Below are 12,907 nucleotides of genomic sequence, written 5' to 3' on the forward strand. Positions count from 1 at the left end.
GTCTATGGGTAATGTTAATTAGAGGTATTATGGGATATTTGAATCATCTGGATGGCACTGGTAGTGTACAAGCACTGGGAGGAAGGGGTAAGTGGAGGGTCTATGGGTCATGTTAATTAGAGGTATTATGGGATATTTGAATCATCTGGATGGCACTGGTAGTGTACAAGCACTGGGAGGAAGGGGTAAGTGGAGGGTCTATGGATCATGTAAATTGGAGGTATTATGGGATAGTTACATAATCTGGATGGCACTGGTAGTGTACAAGCACTGGGTGGAAGGGGTAAGTGGAGGGTCTATGGGTCATGTAAATTAGAGGTATTATGGGATATTTGAATCATCTAGATGGCGCTGGTGGTGTACAAGCACTGGGTGGAAGGGGTAAATGGAGGGTCTATGGGTCATGTAAATTAGAGGTATTATGGGGTATTTGAATCATCTGGATGGCGCTGGTGGTGTACAAGCACTGGGTGGAAGGGGTTAGGTTCCAACAATGATGTTGCACAAAATATGTGTGAATGTTTTGTTTACCCTTAGCTTGGATTTTGATGGAAATATATATGAGGTCTAAATACAATTTCTTGAAGTATATATAATGAATGCTAAATCCTTGACATTTTATACTTGATTGTGGTCATATTTTATCTCCATTGTAGGTGCCCTAGGTCACTCCGGGGGTGGTTCTGGCGGCCGTCTGGCATTCTATTACACCACCGATAGCTTCATTGGTGACTTTATGGTCCACGGTGGATCAAACATCCCTCCATACCAACCTGGGTCTGGTACAGTCTTCTTACAGGACAACTTCAACATGACCAGCCCAATCAGAAAACTGCTGGTAGATAACGACCTCAGAGCAACAAAATCACGAGTGACTAAGGAAGAGACTCTCTCTACGGCTGGTGTACGGGTTGGAGATTACCAATATGAGCTGTACAATGGCATCGTTGCCAAGACAACAGCCTCTCACTATCATTACAATTATTACACCTACTATTACTTCAGTGATATGTTCCAGCAAAGTACATATGGTTACGTGTCGGTATCAACAGCTCCCAAAATCACTCTGCAGTTTCCACTCACCACGTATCTAGAAGCCCTCAAGATATATCCGATATGCTCAGGGTGAGTACTCATATTGTACAATGTAAGATGTATCTTATTTGCTCAGGGTGAGTACTCATATTGTACAATGTAAGATATATCCTATATGCTCAGGGTGAGTACTCACATTGTACAATAGGAGATATGTCCTATTTGCTCAGGGTGAGTACTCATATTGTACAATGTAAGATGTATCCTATTTGCTCAGGGTGAGTACTCATATTGTTCAATGTAAAATGTATCCTATTTGCTCAGGGTGAGTATTCATATTGCACAATGTAAGATATATCCTATTTGCTCAGGGTGAGTATTCATATTGTACAATGTAAAATATATCCTATTTGCTCAGGGTGAGTACTCATATTGTACAATGTAAGATGTATCCTATATGCTCAGGGTGAGTACTCATATTGTACAATGTAAGATATACCCGATATGCTCAGGGTGAGTACTCACATTGTACAATGTAAGATATATCCTATTTGCTCAGGGTGAGTACTCATATTGTACATTGTAAGATATATCCTATATGCTCAGGGTGAGTACTCACATTGTACAATAGGCGATATGTCCTATTTGCTCAGGGTGAGTACTCATATTTTACAATGTAAAGATATATCCTATTTGCTTAGGGTGAGTACTCATATTGTACAATGTAAGGTTGTGTTACGTCTTTGTCATTTGCCTGATTGACCGGAGTTAGAGGATAGTACACTTGATAAGGGAACTGATAAATAGGGTGTATGGTGTGTCCTCCTCACCTAACCTGTTACCCCCAGTATCCCTCTATCCTCCCTATACCTAAGCTGTTACCCCCAGCATCCCTCTGTCCTACCTATACCTAACCTGTTACCCCCAGTATCCCTCTATCCTCCCTATACCTAACCTGTTACCCCCAGTATCCCTCTATCCTCCCTATACCTAACCTGTTACCCCCAGCATCCCTCTGTCCTCCCTATACCTAACCTGTTACCCCCAGCATCCCTCTGTCCTACCTATACCTAACCTGTTACCCCCAGTATCCCTCTATCCTCCCTATACCTAACCTGTTACCCCCAGTATCCCTCTATCCTCCCTATACCTAAGCTGTTACCCCCAGCATCCCTCTGTCCTACCTATACCTAACCTGTTACCCCCAGCATCCCTCTACCTTCCCCATACCTAACCTGTTACCCCCAGCATCCCTCTACCTTCCCCATACCTAACCTGTTACCCCCAGCATCCCTCTGTCCTACCTATACCTAACCTGTTACCCCCAGCATCCCTCTATCCTCCCTATACCTAACCTGTTACCCCCAGCATCCCTCTGTCCTACCTATACCTAACCTGTTACCCCCAGCATCCCTCTACCTTCCCCATACCTAACCTGTTACCCCCAGCATCCCTCTACCTTCCCCATACCTAACCTGTTACCCCCAGCATCCCTCTGTCCTACCTATACCTAACCTGTTACCCCCAGCATCCCTCTATCCTCCCTATACCTAACCTGTTACCCCCAGCATCCCTCTGTCCTACCCATACCTAACCTGTTACCCCCAGCATCCCTCTGTCCTACCTATACCTAACCTGTTACCCCAGGCATCCCTCTACCCTCCCCATACCTAACCTGTTACCCCCAGCATCCCTCTACCTTCCCTATACCTAACCTGTTACCCCCAGCATCCCTCTACCTTCCCCATACCTAACCTGTTACCCCCAGCATCCCTCTACCTTCCCTATACCTAACCTGTTACCCCCAGCATCCCTCTACCTTCCCTATACCTAACCTGTTACCCCCAGCATCCCTCTACCTTCCCCATACCTAACCTGTTACCCCCAGCATCCCTCTACCTTCCCTATACCTAACCTGTTACCCCCAGCATCCCTCTACCTTCCCTATACCTAACCTGTTACCCCCAGCATCCCTCTACCTTCCCCATACCTAACCTGTTACCCCCAGGCATCCCTCTACCTTCCCCATACCTAACCTGTTACCCCAGGCATCCCTCTACCTTCCCCATACCTAACCTGTTACCCCAGGCATCCCTCTATCCACCCCTACCTATATGAATAAGTCATATCTGTAACAGTTTATATCTATTCTGATTTCTTTCAGTCTTGGCTCTGGTACTTCTTTCCAAGTATCCAGTAGGCACGGGGACATCGTGACTAGTCACAGCGACGGTTACCTAGCAACCAGTGGATGTAATGGTGAATACGACAATCAGAAAATCTTTATTCGCAGAGACGTTGATGAGGTAAAGCTTCATAAATATCTTGTTGTATAGAAAGAAAATATGAACCATCGTTAGCAATTGCATCATTCATAAAACTCTGCAATATACACAGCTCTTACAGCCTGTATTAGTTAGTGGCTTGATTACAGAGCATTACATATGTGAACAAAAATGTAACCCAATTTATCAATAGCAAGGACCTGAATTTGACATGTGCTATATATCTACAGTGGTGTAGCAAGTAGGAAGGCCTTCATGTGGGTACCAACAAGTGATGAGTGTATTGATGTACAATTATGCTGACTTTTACCTCTAGATATACTCACTGACCCAGCTGTGACCACCGCTGTATTTAAACAAGAAGTATGATTCCTGAAATTTGAACCAGACCCGTCTCATTTGCAATTGATATTATTGTGTTTATGCCTTTGATGAAAGTCATCTTACAGCTAATGTCAGCTAAGAACTTACTTGTACTTAACTTTCTGTGCCTGATAGCTGGTAATAGCTTACATGGCTATCTGCTAGACCTTTCACCTTTAAATGATATTAATATGTCCTTGAGGGTAATTCATAAGTAATCTTGCCAATGTTCGAGGGTTGATAAGTTTTGACTAGTTTTGACTAGTTTGCGAGGATGAGAGGTCTCCTTCATCTTTGTGGAAAGCTGTGTAATCTTATACTGCCAGGTTTATCAAACCCTTAAAGCAGCCATTTGTGTTTGGGTGAAAATGTTCCTACTTTAATAAAGCTCTCTGTGTTATCTTCAAATATGAGTCATTTTTGTACTCAAAATAATATTTGTATTTTACTGTCTTGCCCAAATCTTAGGTCATCATCGATCTCTATTTGGGAAGTGGTAGGGCCGGTCTGAAATTCATGGAGATCATCGTAACAGAAGATCCAGACCTGAATCGTCAGTTGGAGTATTCCATCGAGGCAGAGAGTCTGCTCATCGGAGAAGAACAAAAGGGGGCGGAGTTTAATTATGATGAGGTAAGAGGTTAAACTCATTTGAAATAATCCATTTTGGTTTCTTTACACTGGGCTATCATAGTCTTACTTGTCAATGATTAGAATAGGTTTGAATATGTAGTGTGTAGTATTAGGTTAACCGGCCTAACACAGCTGCTTGAATGTGTAGTGTGTAGTATTAGGTTTAACAGCCTAATACACCTGATTGAATGTGTAGTATAAGGTTTAACAGCCTTACACAGCTGTTTTAATATGAAGTGTGTGGTATTAGGTCTAACAGTCTAACAGAGCTGTTTTAATGTGTAATGTATAATGTGTAGTATTAGGTTTAACAGCCTGACACAGCTGTTTTAGTGTGCAGTGTTAGGTTTAACAGCCTAACACAGCTTTTTGTCACTTTTTGTTGCTTCTGCAAGACTGGTTTTAAAAATGGAAAAGAATAAAGGAATGTAAATGGTTATTTGGCTTGTATAACATGAAGGAGATGTTATTGTTTCAAATATTTGATGCTACACCCAGTCCTATGTTAATTAAATGGGGGGTGGGAAGGGTAAGGTGCAGGGGGAGGGGTGGAAGAAGGAGGTAGCCTCAGTAGGCTATACATCATAAAGTGTGTAACTAACATACATCTGCGAAGGAGGACTGGTATGTGTTTCCTCCTAATGAATTGGTTTTTCAAAATATAAAATTGATTCCAGATTTTTATTACAGAGTGAATGTTTTATCTAACCATTAGGTCGAGATCAGGGGTGGAGCTACACTCGGTCTGACAGGGAATGCTACATTAAGGACTAAGGCAGTCAGGGGTGACCACACAGGACAGCTGAATATTCTCTCTGGTCAACAGTTTGACATAATATCGGAACACACTCTGATGCCCTTCTCTATATTTTCACGGAGTGACTCTTCGGTTACTTTACCGATGTCGCTCGACTGTAAGAATGTTGAAATGTCCCTCTTTGGTAAGTGGATGCATTCTGTGCCTTTATTTGCATAGTTATGTTAAGTTTTAACTGAAATAACAAATAAAATGCATGTTCTGATTAAATCTCATCATAATTGGGAGGATAAAGGGCTGTGGAGATAAACAGCCCTTAATCCTCTCATCACTCTCTCCTTTCATCTTACCTCTCCTTTGTTTTGTCTATTTTTGCTCTATTCATTGCTCATTTGCCTGAAATATCCATTAGAATCTTCCCTGCCTATAGCAAATACCACCCGAATCCCCTGTTTTTGGCCAAAAACAGGGGCGATAGAATATCTACCCGGGTTGGTAAATGCTAGCCATACTGACCGCTCCTGTGCACAAATTCATGATCAAACACACAGTGTACTACTTCATTGGCCATTAGAGCACTGATTGTGTTTACAATCATAGGGTGGCTGGTCAATTAATTAGGTGCACTCAAGAATCAATCCTAATGGCAGTACATGGGGTAGTCTATGCTATCAAGTAACATTATTTATGCTCGAGTGAACTTGAGGAGGACTGTTTTTCTAGTCAGGCTTGACCGTCTTGTCTGTCTGTCCGTCTGAGTCTCTTAATGTGCGGTTTGCTCTCAGATTCTTTCTCTCTTTAAAATGCATCAGAAACACAATTCCAAATGTTGATAATTTTGTTTTATAAATTGATAATCACTAGAGATGCCTAATAAACTACACGCATGCACTATGCTGACAACTTACCATCCTAAGGTCAAACAGATTGTATTTTCTTCATGGGATCCCAGTAAAAAGTAACATGCTCATCCCAGACTTATTATAGGACTGCTTCGATGAAAGGTGCAAGTTCACTTTCAGCACTGTTTGGAACCATACAAACAACAAGTTAAACCACCACAGAGTTCAGAAGTCCATTCTGTGAAGCTATTATTTAAAGTGACAGTCATAGACATATGCATCATTACCTTCAAGTCAACAGTAGTGAATATCATTTATCTACATCACAAATCAAAGTCTGGGTCAGTAGTGGGAAAGTTTGGTCAAAACGTGGAGAATGGTCACAACTGTAGATTTGGGGCTTCTTGGTATCTGTCATGTAGTCTGTTTGTGCAATTATTGACTCCAGAAAGATTCCAGACCTACTCTCTGCTAATAGCTCAACAAACTTGGCTTTAATTTGCTACTCTTGTATGGAAGACAAGACAAGTTTAACATCTAGAGTATTAAATTGCAATATACACTTAAATCTTGATGATTTGTATGTAACAGGTGAACTCAATTCTTTGGACCATTTGAAGCTGAGCTCCCATTGCATTGTGGGACTGCAACATTCTGGTGATCTAGCCATCAACATTAATCACTTGGATGTGAAAACTTTCGGCAGTCTGTTGATCAACGACTGGGTACCTGGGTCAACCTCATTGACAGGCACCACTCTCAATGTTAGGAGTGGTGGAATAGTAAGTTAACACCACTTATTAGTTTGCCAATGACTGTGTCAGTGTCTACCTCATTGACAGGCACCACTCTCAACGTTAGGAGTGGTGGAATAGTATAAAGTCAACAACGCTACTTACTTAATTCATGAAAAATCTAATCTTTTCATCGGCTAATTCTACATCACTTCTTTCACAAAGCAAATACCTAAAATCTTTTATTTCTGTTTTCATTGGCAATTTTCAGATCCGAGCCGGTGACCTGCAACTCCGCTACACCAACATAAGTTTGGAGCCGTCTTCATTCTTGAGTGTTCAGTACGACCCAGAAGCTCAATTACAGGTTGGAAGTGGTGAGGATGTTGTAACTGAATATATTCAAAAGCAGACAGTGAAGTGGTCTTGTCTTGTTGTAGAAAATAATAGCATTCTTCTTTTCTTTTCATTTTTGCATTTTGGAAGAAATTAAAGATACAGTAGAAAAAAAGAGGTCAACCCAATGGATATATTTCATCAGTTCTTCATTCTTCTTTTCTTTTCAGATGTTGGCTATGGTGTCAGTAGTACCTCAGGTTCTTCCGGTGCAGGACATGGTGGCAACGGTGGGCAGGGATCATCTCAGAATACAGTAGTAGGGACCTCCTATGGGTACTTTGCCATGCCCACTGACCCAGGGTCATCAGGGGGTCATGAGGTCTTTCCACACATGGGTGGAGAAGGTGCTGGGAAGCTATTCCTGGAAACGACTGATACTCTAACCATCGATGGAACCTTGGAAGCCAAAGGTAAATAAACAGAGTTCAGAAAACAAAAGGAATGAAACAGGAGGAGTAAACGAGTAAAGTAAAATGAAAAATAAAAAAATTCAAACAAATAAAATGATGTCAAAAGCAACGAAAGTTTTCCATTCTGATGATGCACTCTCGAGATATACAATTTGATCATTTTAAGCTGACACTTCTTCCTGTGACAGAATACATTTATGAATGTTGACACCAAAAGGGGCAGCTTTTTCTTTGGGAAATTTATATATTTAAAGCAAGTCTTAAAGTGGTTCTTCACGGTCTGAATCAAATGTTTCCTTTTTACTTGAAAAAAATAGGTGGCGATAGCAGGAGCCCCCACTCTGGTGGTGGCAGCGGTGGGAGTATATGGATACAGACAGAAATCTTTGATGGCGATGGTACATTGAATGTTGGTGGCGGTAGTGGGGATGATGGTGGCGGCGGTGGGGCAGGAGGCTTTGCTGCAATTTACTACACTTACAACCACTACTCAGGTAAGTTGAAAAGATTACTGGAGCCTATGCAAGGACTAGCAGGTTTGCACATAGTCTCTTTATCAGGAATTAAAACAAACGGACTTCAATCGAACACATGTAGAAATGTGTGCCCTTGTCTTTCAGTTCAACAGTGTTTCAATATCCTGATGTTGCAATAAGCAGACTTATTCAAAACCTTTTGTCCAGTTGGTTGTGAACCCAGAGCCTTTAATGAAAACCACTTCAGTTGCTCACTGAAACATAACACAAGGTATAACTACCACATTTATGTTCACTTGCCATGAATGGGAAACTAGGGTCTCAATTTACTTGAATGATCTTTCTAAGAGCAATGTACAGAATTTAGTAAATTGAACAGAACTTACATGTTGAATACCACACTGATGAACTATTGTATTCCAAGCTGTTTTATCAAATAGAAGCATTGTAGTACTAGAGTATTCTGGAGACTAATATTAGGAATGGACAGAAGACTTTAATTTTAAATTAAGTTAATAGTTGTTTCATCAAACAAGATTCATGAGTCACTTGCATTTTTATATTAGACCATGTCATGAGCAATACCAAACTTGTTATTTCTAGGTTGACTTCAATATAAATATTTGTTTGTTTGTTCTTCAGGTGACTTGATTACTGCTGGTGGAGAATCGTTCTATGAGCCTGGGGGTTCTGGAATGGTGTATCTACACCACCTCCAGCCCATCAATGGTACCAAACTACTGGACGCTACCAGCCCAGAAGCACGAATACACCACCAGTCCAATGTCACAAGTCCACTCACTAACCGAACCCTGTACCTCAATAACCTCGGTCGGCTGCCGAGAGTCGCACTGAGGAACATGACCACTTATTATGGAGCCGTCAGGAATATCGGTGCAGTGACCTGGTTGGAGCCTTCAGAGGTGGCGCCGATTGTCCGGGAGAGGAACACGCCGAGTCATTACTACGAAGATCACATCATCATCGATGAGCTTCACGTTTACGGTGGAGCGGAGATTGGGTTCGTTCGACCCTCCCAGCCGAGGGATGAGCTCAATATCAGACTAGGTACCATCACTGGTGACTACACAGCCCGTATGATGGTGGGCTTCAACCAGACTCTGTACGTCTCCAAAGCTCACTTCCCTCTCAACGTTGACATCTACAGAGGCGGACGGTCATCCCTCTTTGGAGAACTGGACATCAAGAAGATCACGTTCAATATTGAGGGTGTGCTGGAAAACTTTTGGAATGTCACTATTACTCAAGGTAAATATTCATCTGTTCAGTAATTTGAAAAGAAAATGCTACTTTACAGGACTCTGTTGTGTTTCAATTGGAAAAACAATATTTTAAAAATAATTAATAAATTACTTCAGGTGTACCAGTGGCAAAGACCAAATGAGGGATATATGCCCAGTACCGTAATGTCTCAAGCAACAAAAGACAAATATTAAGCTAATTATAATTTTGTTTTCAATCACAGAGAGCCCACTTTCAACTTCCTTGAAACCATTTTTTATATTATTTCACAGGAACTCTGAATATGCATGAGATGATTGACACAGAAGGTCAGTCAACCCGCGAATTTATATTCAACTCTATCATCGTGCGTAACCACGGTACCTTCAACACACATCATGGAAAGGAAGAAAGATTCATGCAAGGAAAATATCTCAGGGTAAATAGAAATAGTCTACTCCAGTAGATTATTGAAAAAAAAATGATATAAATATGTAACTCAGAGACTGGCAGGTCCAAAAAGATCCTCAAATTTCATCCTTTTATGACATAAGAAGACAAGAAATGCTTTCTAATGTTGAGGTGAATTTCCTACAAGCTTTAATCAAGACCACTCTGTATATTTTAAAGAAATTTTAAAAGCTCTGGTTTGCCATGTTAAAATTTCTTCTAAGCTTCTTTCTTTATGGCTAAATATATTTGACATAAAGTATTTCATTTTCAAGTAAAAGGAAAAAATTCTCTGAAATTTTGGTAAGTATGGAATTCACTTAAGAAAATTTTGTAGTGACATTAACAGGGATGTACCCAGGATTTCCTGAGTGCCGGGTATACTGATTGCCGTCCTGGGGGAGGGGGTCTAAGGGGGAGGGGGTGTCCCCCTCCCCTTTGAGAAATTTTTGAATGTGCTCAGATGCCAAATGTTGGCACTTGTGTAGCTTTTTAAGCACATACACAAGTTTTGCAAACAATTTACATTTTTATATATTTTTTTAGTGAAATATATTACATACCTGGTAAAAGTTATTAGTTCGTTTCAAAGAGATTTTACAAGGGATTTATTGAGAGCCGTAAGTAATGTTTCTCGCATGCGTAACTGATGCATTATTAGTCTGTTTGATTTTGGCATAGGCTAGGCCCAATTTATGTTGAATATATTGTTAGGAATGTTGGGATTTTAATGAAAATAGTGCTGGGCGGGATTCACAATTTTTAAGACAGTGCTGGGCTTTAAGTTTTAGTGCTGGGCGGGGCCGCCCAGTGTGGGCACATCCCTGCATTAACATGTAATGTCAGTCACTATATGAGCTGGAAAAAAGGAGGAAATTTAAGCTGTTTGGTATAAAAGTCTCAAAGCTACCTTTGGTTTTAATTTTCATTTCCTTCTGTAGTAGACATATTTTATTGCTCTGCTACTGAAGCCAAAGTATGTGAAGATATGAGCTGCATGTATAAAGTATAAAACTATCAATTATATGAGCTACAGGTTACCTTTAAGTTCTTAAAATTGTTAAAGTTGTTACATCAGAACAACATGAAGAACTTCAAAGGAAGAAATCATGTATGAGAATTTAGTTAAAAGATTAATTTGATTAAGTATTTTTGCTCAATGAGACCTAACACATTATTAAGGATATATATCAGGTTGAGACAATCAATATGTGAATTAATTTCCAAAATGCTATGTATGTATTAGTATTATATTTGTCTTTAATGAAACATTTAAATAACCCATAGTGGTAGTTAATTTCAGTGAGGAAAGTAAAATGGAAGAGGATTAGTTATCATTGTCAGGTTTAACATTGTCTGTGTATCTTTCTACTTTTGAAGGTCTTTGGTGGTGGCACGCTGACTTCAATTAATTTGCATATTGATGTAGATGAGGTTGTTGTGGATACCAAGGGTTCTATCAGCGTTACTGGACAAGGCTATGCAGCAGACGGTAAGAGAAATGAAAATCAAAATGTCATATTATGATGGACCTGACCACTTTCTCAAATACTGAGGGAATTGACAGCATCTAATTCATCGTCACTGCAGTGCACACATAATGAATGCAGCACTGCTGTTTTGCCTGCCAAACAAGGCAAAACCATTTCCAAAATTCTCTTAGCTGACATTTGATGGTAATTGTTGTTAACTATACTCAATCATGAGTTGATAATTAATTTCTCCTTGTTCCTTATAGATGGACCTGGTGCCGGGAAGGTATCTGGTGGCTATGGGACAGGGGCTAGCCATGGAGGTGAGGGAGGGGGCAAGACTGCCAGTGATGTCGCTCCGGCAGCCTACGGTTCCTTTACAGTACCGGATGAGTATGGGAGTGGGGGAGGCAAGAATGGAGGCCCAGGAGGTGGAATTCTGAAAATCGTGACCGGTCGACTGGAAGTAGAGGGCGCTGTTGAAAGTGACGGTGATTCATCATCCAGTAGTACAGGAGGTGGCGGTAGTGGGGGCAGCATTGTCATAGACACAGAATTGATATACGGTGGAGGAATCATCTCGGTGAGTATGAGGGTTAGGTAACACGTAAATTTAATACTTTGAATTTTTAATCCAAAAACAGGAAAATAAGGAATGTGGTTTGACAGGTACATTTAGTATTAACATAAACATATGCAGCATGGTCTAGCATTAAACACAAACTAAAAAATGGTCTTTAGATTTCTGAAATGCTTTTCTTCAAGCGCAGAATGTTTATCATCTCATCTCCTCACAAATTCCTCTAAGAGCATTGTTATTTGTTATATTCTGTAAGACTGTTTTACAATATCTGCGTAAAATCTACAAATTGAGAAAACTGAGATCGTAAAAAAACTAAATTTGGAATAAATCAGAATCTTACACTTTAAGCTCAAGATAGTTATGTTCTTCACCTTTCTCATAATTATCTCTTTAAATTAAGTTATTTTTACTCATATTTGATTTTTTTTGCTTTGTAAGACGGATGGTGGAGCTGGTGTCTCTGGTGGAGGTGGTGGTCGTCTAGCCGTCTATTATCAAACTAATCTCTTCCACGGAATAATTGATGCCCAAGGTGGCGCTGGTTCCCAGTATGAACACGGTGCAGCTGGGACGGTGTACATGAAGGAGACCGGAGGAGATGAATATAAAACCATCAAAATATATAATAACTTTAGGAGAGCCGACCAACAGGTATTTTAACCCATCTAGTTACCATGGTATCGAGAAAAACATTGTTGAAATCAGTCCAGTCGGTGATAGTGGAAATTGCCCGAAGAACCCTTAAAACAGTATCAAGATGGTATATTTATATTCTATAAAGTTATTATTGTCTGGTTAGCTTGATTTCCAGTGTGGGAATTCTTTAAAGTGTGTAGTTCTATCTACAAAAATCTTGAGAAGAACTTTACAAGTAAACTTTAATAAACTGTTTTGCCAGGTAACAAAGGTACAATAAGATAAAGAAAACAGTGGCAGGAAAATATCATCTGTGTGATTATATAAACACAGTACTTTGTTAATTATGATAATTCTATAAAAAGTTTGTTGTTTGCAGGAATCAAATAAATGAATAAAAACAAAGGAAAGAAATTCTTCCTCACATTTGAATATATATGGGTCATCACAATTCATACGCCCAAATTGTACTACCTAAAATATCTTCTCATGGAATTGATGTAATTAAACTAGATGTTCAATATTGAAGTAAACCGTAATTATTTGAGAGAAATTGCGATAAAGAAACCAGTTAATACGTTCTAGAAATG

The 12,907-nt window shown here is 40.1% G+C and overlaps 1 protein-coding gene across 6 annotated transcripts in view; it reads left to right on the forward strand.

The window, feature by feature from the left end:
- The window catches only part of LOC139954933 (uncharacterized), a 119,831-nt gene that overhangs the window by 23,312 nt on the left and 83,612 nt on the right, over positions 1-12,907 (forward strand). For 5 of the 6 annotated variants that reach the window (XM_071954945.1, XM_071954946.1, XM_071954947.1 and 2 more), the window contains 13 exons: positions 657-1,125; positions 3,200-3,341; positions 4,152-4,316; positions 5,032-5,257; positions 6,507-6,697; positions 6,921-7,026; positions 7,216-7,458; positions 7,776-7,952; positions 8,577-9,203; positions 9,470-9,615; positions 11,007-11,118; positions 11,365-11,681; positions 12,120-12,332. In XM_071954945.1, the coding sequence (XP_071811046.1) occupies positions 657-1,125; positions 3,200-3,341; positions 4,152-4,316; positions 5,032-5,257; positions 6,507-6,697; positions 6,921-7,026; positions 7,216-7,458; positions 7,776-7,952; positions 8,577-9,203; positions 9,470-9,615; positions 11,007-11,118; positions 11,365-11,681; positions 12,120-12,332 (3,134 nt within the window). Of the gene's footprint in view, positions 1-134; positions 186-656; positions 1,126-3,199; positions 3,342-4,151; positions 4,317-5,031; positions 5,258-6,506; positions 6,698-6,920; positions 7,027-7,215; positions 7,459-7,775; positions 7,953-8,576; positions 9,204-9,469; positions 9,616-11,006; positions 11,119-11,364; positions 11,682-12,119; positions 12,333-12,907 lie in introns of those variants that run through there. The other variant, XM_071954950.1, reaches the window with a different exon arrangement.

This window comes from Apostichopus japonicus, chromosome 17 (assembly GCF_037975245.1).
Source record: "Apostichopus japonicus isolate 1M-3 chromosome 17, ASM3797524v1, whole genome shotgun sequence".
Taxonomy (NCBI): Eukaryota; Metazoa; Echinodermata; class Holothuroidea; order Aspidochirotida; family Stichopodidae; genus Apostichopus; species Apostichopus japonicus.